Source organism: Salvelinus alpinus, chromosome 7 (genome assembly GCF_045679555.1).
Source record: "Salvelinus alpinus chromosome 7, SLU_Salpinus.1, whole genome shotgun sequence".
Lineage (NCBI taxonomy): Eukaryota > Metazoa > Chordata > Actinopteri > Salmoniformes > Salmonidae > Salvelinus > Salvelinus alpinus.
Window position 1 is genome coordinate 55,985,891 of NC_092092.1, and position 8,660 is coordinate 55,994,550.

The following is an 8,660-nucleotide window of genomic DNA, read 5'->3' on the forward strand; positions in this document are numbered from 1 at the left end:
TGCCACTGAGTGAAAGTGTGCACTTCTAAGGGGACATAAGTGTTTCCAATGACCGCATCGTGTGATTTTAACCAATTATGATTAGGCATTGCCAACTAATTGTCATTTGATTTTTTTTACTACAAAACAATGTGCCATCTTCACATATGATGTTGGGGTGGTGCTGGAGATGAATATAACGCAAAAAAAGGTAGAATTTTCCCTATTTATGTAAAACCAAATGTGAGCATTGCGAGACCTGGTTGGTTTAAGGAGGATACAGGTGTTTTGACCGGTGGACCGTTTTCACCTTTCAGCCCCCTTGTGTAGCAACCATTTAGACGCTTGTCAGGGTCCAGGCCTTGCAGCCGTACAGGAACCTCAGCTTCAAAAAATGTACAGCATACAAGACCAACTAAATCCAACTGAATATTTGTAAGTATTTGAAAGCGATTCAGTGCCAACAAGCATTGACTGAGACGAGATGTTTCTATTCATGTTAGTTTTTATAATACATTTCAGTTTAAATCTACATCAATACAGCGAGTACAAGAAAATAGCGTAAATGTGGGATATACTATCTAAATTCGTCTTTTCTTGACACAAACATCCTTTCGCTCCCAAACCTGAACAGTAAAAAAAGAAACACAAAAGAACATTGAGTGTTGAGGGACAGTGCTGTGGGGTACTACTACTGCCCGATAGCCATACAGACTGAGAATGGGAACCAACAAAGTCAGATGAAAAGCCAAAGCAAAGATTCCAACTATGATACAAAAGAACTGCAGTTGCATCGAACTTCGAATACATCATACGTAACCTGCTGCAGAGTATCAAAAAGGTTTTACACAAAGACCTTCCTTATATTATGTTTTTGATTTTAAAAAAGGATTTACAATCTAAGGCTTGCCTGTCGTTTGAGTTCCAACGAGCTTCTAAAGAGTATGTATACAAAGTCCCTTTTCCTCTCTTGTCTTCCTGGTTTTCTGATGTGGAGGGACGGAGGGCACTGCAGCTCCAGTTTGAAGACTAGCTTCCTGGTAACTAGGCGCTCCAACTGAGGTCCAGTTCAGAGCTCTCCTACTCTGTATGGTCCAACAGCTCCACTGCCCAGTGAGAGAAGGATGGGAAGTGAAGACTACTTCAAACAGTGTCAATATGGAGTCAGTAGCCCTCAGGCCTCAAGTTCAAGATTCAGGGGCCACTGGGTTCTGTGCCGACTCCGAGGCAGAGGGGCCCTCCGGGCTGGACTGGGAGGGCTCCGTGCTCGCTGAAGGAGGGGATGGGGTGGACTCTGGGAGGGCTGTGGGGGGTGAGATGGCCTCTTTTACAGGGGGTGTAGTGGGGGTTGGTACAGGGGTGGTGATGGCAGTGGAGGGAGGGGGCTGTGGTATACCTACAGGGGAGGCCGCAGGTAGCTGCTGGTTGGGGGGCTGTGTCACAGGCTTTGCCAGTATGAGCGGAGGGGCTGGTTTCTGCATTATCTGGAGCGTGGCGGGTTTAGCATGCACGAGCTGGGTGACTGGTTCGGCCTGCACGAGCTGGGTGACTGGTTCGGCCTGCACGAGCTGGGTGACTGGTTCGGCCTGCACGAGCTGGGTGACTGGTTTGGCCTGCACGAGCTGGGTGACTGGTTTGGCCTGCACGAGCTGGGTGACTGGTTTGGCCTGTACGAGCTGGGTGACTGGTTTGGCCTGTACGAGCTGGGTGACTGGTTTGGCCTGCACGAGCTGGGTGACTGGTTTGGCCTGCACGAGCTGGGTGACTGGTTTGGCCTGTATGAGCTGGGTGACTGGTTTGGCCTGTATGAGCTGGGTGACTGGTTTGGCCTGTATGAGCTGGGTGACTGGTTTGGCCTGTATGAGCTGGGTGACTGGTTTGGCCTGTATGAGCTGAGCTAGCTGGCCTGAGAGCTGGGCTGAGAGGTTGCCCTGCGTTAACTGAGCTAGCTGGGCCGCAGGGATGGTGATGATGGTGATCTTCTCTCCGCTCTTGGCCCCGGAGGGCATCATGGTGGGCAGGGTCTGGATCACCAGCTTGGGCCCGCTGGCATGGGCGTTGCCCAGGGTGATGGGAGCCTGGGTGGTGAAGACGGTGGAGGAGTTGAGGGTCATCTGACCCAGCGTCGTAGTCATGACCATGGGCATGGCCAAACGCATGGTCCTGTACATCAGACAGAAACAAAAAACGATTTATTCATGAACCTTCCAAATGAGTTCACTGTGCATTTGTATGAAGATGTACACAGAGAGAGCATGCATAATTATTTCATGATTAATCATGCTTCACCTGTTGCCGGACGCAGTGGGGACGACAGTGACGTAGCTCTGCTTTGTCTGGGTGGAGGTGGCAGGGTCAAGGGTCAGGGTCTGGACCGCCCGGTGGTGCTCAGAGGGTTCCCCCTCACACTCCTCGCCCTCTTCATCCCCGTCATCGTCGATCACCCTGATGTTCTTGGGCATGTCTTTAAACTGGTAAGCCAGTCTCTGACCCTCCACCTTCGCTAATATCCCCCGCTGGTAGTAATACCTAGACAGGGACAACCCTACCAGTCAGACGACTGCACTTACACTCAGAATACGTGCGGAAATACAACCCAAGATGTTATTTAACACAAGTGTCACAGCCTAGCATGTATTTTGAAAAGGGGACTTTAAAAGGGTCAAATGCATGCATTTTAAACAGGCATTCTAGCCAAAATGTTGAATGTCATTAGTCATTCCTTAGCATAAAAGTAGTAAAGATATGTTGCGTCAACAACAGCCAGCCTTACTCACTAACCATATTGAGGAATTGCCTATCAAACAGAATGGTATCCCGTGGTTACCTGAGTGCCCGGCCCATGGTCTCGTAGTTCATGTCAGGTTTGTTCTTGTGTTTGCCCCACAGTTTGGAAACCGCCTTGGAGTCCACCAGTTTGAAGATGCCCTTGTCCCGCTGCATCCACTTGATGTACCTGGGACAGGTGTTCTTGTCCTGGAGGAGATCCAACAGGAACTCCCATAGGTAGGTGGTGCTCCCTGGAGGACAGCGGGAGAGAGAAGACCAACGTCATTCATAGAGGACCTCTCACACAGGCTGATTCCTGAATCAGCCTGTGTGAGTTGCTAGCTTGAGTGTGAGTTGCTAGCTTGAGTGTGAGTTGCTAGCTTGAGTGTGAGTTGCTAGCTTGAGTGTGAGTTGCTAGCTTGAGTGTGAGTTGCTAGCTTGAGTGTGAGTTGCTAGCTTGAGTGTGAGTTGCTAGCTTGAGTGTGAGTTGCTAGCTTGAGTTGCTCAACGTAGAGAAGCATCCCTTCATGGGCTTGACAAACCCTTGCCCCTGCTATGTGGGGTACCTTTTCCCTCTCTGGGTCTCTTCCTGATCCCCAGGTCAATGGTGCAGTTGGTGTCAGGCTGAGGCTGTTGTGTCTTCGACTTCCTTCCCCCTGCAAGGAAACAAACAAAACAACTTAGTACACTTCCTATAGAGGACCGAGCATGCCCCCGTCTCATCGACGGGGCTGCAGTGAAGCAGGTTGAGAGCTTCAAGTTCCTTGGTGTCCACATCACCAACAAACGAACATGGTCCAAGCACACCAAGACAGTTGTGAAGAGGGCACGACAAAACCTATTCCCCCTCGGAGACTGAAAAGATTTGGCATGGGTCCTCAGATCCTCAAAAGGTTCTACAGCTGCACCATCGAGAGCATCCTGACTGGTTGCATCACTACCTGGTATGGCAACTGCTCGACCTGCTCGACCTCCTACAGAAGGTAGTGCGAACGGCCCAGTACATCACTGGGGCCAAACTTCCTGCCATCCAGGACTTCTACACCAGGCGGTGTCAGAGGAGGGCACTAAAAATTGTCAAGGACTCCAGCCACCCTAGTCATAGACTTATCTCTGCTAGCGCATGGCAAGCGGTACCAGAGCGCCATGTCTAGGTCCAGGTTCTAAACAGCTTCTACCCCCAAGCCATAAGACTCCTGAACAGCTAGTCAAATGGCTAACCAGACTATTTACATTGCCCCCCCCCCCACTCTCTGCTACTCTGTTGTCATCTCTGCATAGTCACTTTAATAACTCTACCTACATGTACATACTACCTCAACTAACCGGTGTCCCCGCTCATTGACTCTGTATCGGTAGCCCCCTGTATATAGTCTCGCTATTGTTATTTTACAGCAGCTCTTTAATTAATTGTTACTTTTATCTCTTATCCATATTTTTTTTAAACTGCATTGTTGGTTAGGGGCTCGTAAGTAAGCATTTCACTAAGGTTGTACTCGCCGCATTTGACTAATACAATTTGATTTATAATATACAACTCTTAATACTGGGTTGGACACGGTGATCAACACAGAGACAGACAGTACGAAAGCATTTGGTTGGTGTCGGAGGCAGACCTTTCTTCTTCTTGGCAGAGGGAGGCTCGTAGTCGGGGGGTATAGGGAAGCTGTCCTCCTCAATGGGCTCACACTCTGTAGACACCTCCACCACAGTCTCCATCATCACGTCCTCCACTGAGACACACACAGAGACAATAGTTTGCATTATTACAACCACAGAGCAGTGATTCAACTCAGACTGGTAAATGGTAATAAAACAAATTTATTGGTACAATGAACTGACGGGTTACACGGCAAAAAGAAATGTATAAACAGTCGGCATCATGTCCTACCCACTTGTAATGCCTAGTCCCCAGCAAGGTCAGTGGGGGAGGGGTTGAGTGGTTACCTGTGTTGTTGCGGTCTCCATGGAAACTGCTAGGGGAGTCCATGTGAAGAAGGGCCTCGGCTGCTTCGAAGGTCTTATCAAAGCACATGACGCCCCCATGTGATGACACCTCTACTACGACAACACAGGAGCGATGAGGGAAGAGGAGGAAGGAGAGAGAGAGGTTAGAGAAGTGAAAATCCATTCTACATTTCAAGTCAATGTAATGTTCATTCAACTAGTTTATTTCAATGATTATTTAACCATACCGCCCTATGGCTGGGGCCCTATAACCGCAGATACCACAAACAATCCCCCTTGGAAACAGTTAGCTGGGCAAGACAGCTGTTGTCTTTCTGTAAAAAATGAGGGGTGAGGCGAAGTAAACCTGTACTTTTGAGAAAAGTGTAGTAAACTGTGTAGCCTTTATCGCACTCATTCACTTTTTCCCCTTTACGACCCTCCTCCCATTCCATGTTTGATCGTGCATAGCAACAAATGCCTACAGAAGTAGTTTCATCTTTAGGGTGGTCATTGGTCAACATCCAATAAAACTGTCCCCTCCCTCAAGCATCAATGGCTTCTGTCATTCTTCCAATGGGCTCAGCTTATACACCACCAGATGTCCTTTATTGAGATGGTCCTGGATGGAAACAACACTGTCCCACTACTACTCTCAGTGGCAATGTCAACTCTTAAGGAGCCAAGTTATGTCTAACACCCACGCTCCTCTTGCTTCCCTCTCTAAAGCAAAGATTAAGCAGCCAACCCTTGCACGTCTCTCTATCGACACAATCCAAACCCTCCATCTCACTGCTGAAATACGTCACTGTCCAACCCTGTACCCCCACCTCTTTCCCTGCAGCCCTCTCACCTGTCTCCACCACTTCTGTGACCACCTCCTGCTCGTCTCCCACGTCCTGCATCAGGTAGGTCCCGTCATCGTAGACCAGCACCTGGGCAGCGTAGCACTGCTCCACCTGGGCACTGGGAACCTCCTCCACCACCACCGCAGGATACTCCTCCCCATCCTCCCCTATTACCGTCTCCACTATCTCCTGCACCGGACAGAGACACATTGAGGGAGGCGCAAGCTGAAACGTCCATTGTGTGTATGTTTGAACATTGTTTCATTATTTACTCCACAAAACTGCAGGACAGAGATGCCATGGTCATCAGATAAACAAGTTGTTATTTATTGGTTCACGTCACAATATTGTTCATGTTGATGAGATCAGCCGTGGTCCTACTGCTTTACATTTAGAATAGGCTTCTGGGTTGCGCTGGTATAGCAAGTGAAATACCTTTTTGTATGGGGAAGGTTAGGGCCAGGCAGTGGTAGGTATACGTCGTATACTGACTTATTTTTCAGTGGGCATTGCGTATACTCACATCTTAATCCCCACGATGAGTATCAAAGTAGTGTAGTAGAGGTATACGCCGTATTAATTAATAAGGCTGATGGAACAGGTCAGAATGTTTAACTTAAAATGTTGATCAACTATTAAATGTGCACATGGCGGTTGGCCTACGCGCAAAAGTTCCAAAATGAAATTTGCGGGAAAACACTGTTCTAAAATGCTCACTGCACATGCAAGCGGATTCATGAACAGAGATGTAAATATCAGCTAGAAATGTAGAAAGAGGGTAGATCTAAAGATGCAACAACTATCGTGGATTGCTAATATGACTAGCATAATGCCTTTGTCTGCTAAACAATGAAAGAAAGTTGATTTGAGAGCCAATAGAACAGGTGAGTGCACATGAGGAAGTCTTTATAAAATAATTGCCTCCATGTTTCTATGGTGAGATTTTGGCTATAGGTTAAACATGCCTAAGCAAGGTAAGACATGCCTCAGAATATGAAGTAAAACGCCCAGGTTTCAAACATTTCAGGAACAGGAAAAATATAGTAATGCTAATGATAGGCCTAACTTTCTTCTGGTAGATGGAAAGGCTTTCCCAAAAACCTTCTTCATTAAATGTTAACTAGCTACAAAGTAGATTATGCATACCTCCCAGAATGATATCATTATTATTAGCATCAATCCAGTGGCCATTTGTTTTGCAAACTCCATCTCATGTGCACTACAGAAACACCACTAACCAAACAACAGTGCTAGGTGCCTGTGCAGTTTAATTTAAGGGTAACTAGACTCAAATCTATATTTCTTCCATTTTCCCCAGACCTCAAAGTAGTCTCCTGATGTGGTTTAAGCATTAATGTGGGCTTGGAACATCCAATTTTGTTGTTTTTCTATTAGCGCGAGAGAGAGAACCTGAATAAAAATTAAGAAAAGAACTTAGACCTGTGAATTTGTGATTCAGTTGACAACCTTATTTATCTGTTTCAATAGTAGGCCTAATAGCCTACTTGCACAGTACAGTTTGGGTTGGCCTGACTGTGAAAGACCAATTTGGGAGTTATCATTTTAGGTAATTCAGAGTGCCACTGTTTGTCATATACTTTTTCCAAATAGGCCACCTTTCCTTCACCTGACAGGCCGTTAGGGTAATATTGGGCAAAATTAGAGTACACCCACTTCTCCAGGCACCACTACACCACGGGCCAGTGATACTATCTTACCTGCTCAGTCTCTTCCATGACAGTGACGTACTCCACCATATTCCCTCCACCATCTGCCACCACAACAGAGGTCATCACTCATTCCTACGGGAATAAAACCGTTTCAGGAAGGGAACCTGAGCCACCCTCTTTCCCATCACAGACTAGGAATAGTTCTGTATCGGGCCCTAAAGTAAGTACTAGTATCTTCATCACTGCTAACTGAGAAACTAAACTAACAGTAACGTAAATGTATTCAACATAATAATAGTGCGAAATTGATCATTTGAAAACCTTTTTCAGGAATAGTACGGAGCAAACTGCACACTGTATAATCCAATGCTTGCTGGTTCGGACATCACGTTCACAAGCGTGCATCAATGTTTACATAATTTGAGCAGTTTCCGGCCTGTATTGTAACAAACGTTAGCTCTAGTTACCTAGCCAGTAACGTTAGTTAACTGTACATTGACTGGTATATAACGTTAGGCGTGTGTTCTACATTGTGTGTGTTATAGAGATGAAATAGAAGCAAGTGAAATAACGTTAGCTAGCTTGTTAGCGGCCAACAGACTAAAATAGCGAACGTTAGCTAGATGGTTTGTTAGCTAGCAACGCTAAAGTTGGCTATCATATGGCCATCCTTGCCCAATAAATACCACATATCCAATACTGGTATTGTGTAAAATCTCGCAAAAATAACGTTCCTTACCTTCGTATGTTGCTTTTCCTGCGGTGGATAGCTTCACGCTAGGCCTAACGTTAGCTGTGTAAACTAACTGCTAGCTATCCAAGTTGACCAGACCGACGTCGACGTGCTCCTCAATTGAAATACTCTCAACTGTTTGCAAGCTAGCTGTAGCAAAATTTAGATTTTTACCGACAAACAATACTAAAATGCTGTATATTGCATTTGTTTACGTTAGTTCTGTTTTACAGGATGTTTCGATCTCACTGCTTTCCTGCGCGCCGTCTCTTCGCGGAGGGAGTCAGGTCAACCTCCTGGAGCCCCATAGCGAATGACACATTGGCAATGATGACGTCAGAGCACCGCGCTACGAGCCCCTGGCTTGTGGCCCCAGTCGTTACAAAAACTCACTGTTCGATAAAGCCCTTTCAGAAAACTTCTGTAAATAGAAATGGCTACATGAATACATCCATTGTGATTACTGGACGACTGCCGGTGTATGTCATAACTAACTACATGAGCGTCAGTCTGAATATTGTGTTGTAGTCCTATGGTTGTGAGTTTATATTCTCATCCCCCAATTGAGCCTGGGGACAAGTTTAGTGGGTTTACTATGACAAAAGTAGTGCATACAGGACATAATTAGTGCCATGTTGGGTTTTCAATAGCAGACATGGTAGAGGCGTTTCAAAGTTGAGACACACAAAAAGTAAAGCAACAGACAACTGAAAT

At 46.4% G+C, this 8,660-nt stretch overlaps 1 protein-coding gene and 1 long non-coding RNA gene across 3 annotated transcripts; one reads left to right on the forward strand and one right to left on the reverse strand.

Moving 5' to 3' along the window:
• Positions 1-466: 466 nt before the first annotated feature.
• Positions 467-8,007, reverse strand: LOC139581239 (ETS-related transcription factor Elf-2-like). Of its 2 annotated transcripts, none has more exons than XM_071410794.1 (9): positions 7,953-8,007; positions 7,262-7,345; positions 5,549-5,732; positions 4,696-4,806; positions 4,365-4,481; positions 3,315-3,404; positions 2,807-2,999; positions 2,269-2,508; positions 467-2,142 (listed from the first exon to the last, which is right to left on the reverse strand). In XM_071410794.1, the coding sequence occupies exons 2-9, from the start codon at positions 7,334-7,336 to the stop codon at positions 1,167-1,169; spliced, it is 1,986 nt and encodes a 661-aa protein (XP_071266895.1). In that variant the 5' UTR covers positions 7,337-7,345; positions 7,953-8,007; the 3' UTR covers positions 467-1,166. The 2 variants fall into 2 exon arrangements, with proteins under 2 accessions (XP_071266895.1, XP_071266894.1); XM_071410793.1 differs by having other exon boundaries at positions 4,696-4,809.
• Positions 7,300-8,659, forward strand: LOC139581242 (uncharacterized). Its single transcript, XR_011676172.1, has 2 exons — positions 7,300-7,433; positions 8,180-8,659. It is a non-coding gene; the product is annotated as an uncharacterized lncRNA (long non-coding RNA).
• The last annotated feature ends 1 nt before the right edge of the window (position 8,660 follows it).

Bases quoted from the DNA above. Each gene is read 5' to 3' on its own strand.
- LOC139581239 (XM_071410793.1), bottom strand. From the start codon at position 7,336: ATGACCTCTGTTGTGGTGGCAGATGGTGGAGGGAATATGGTGGAGTAC. The intron at 2,509-2,806 runs GTAACCACGGGA...GTCCCTGTCTAG, and splicing joins ACCATGGGCCGGGCACTCAG to GTATTACTACCAGCGGGGGA. The intron at 2,143-2,268 runs GTGAAGCATGAT...TCTGATGTACAG, and splicing joins CCCACTGCGTCCGGCAACAG to GACCATGCGTTTGGCCATGC.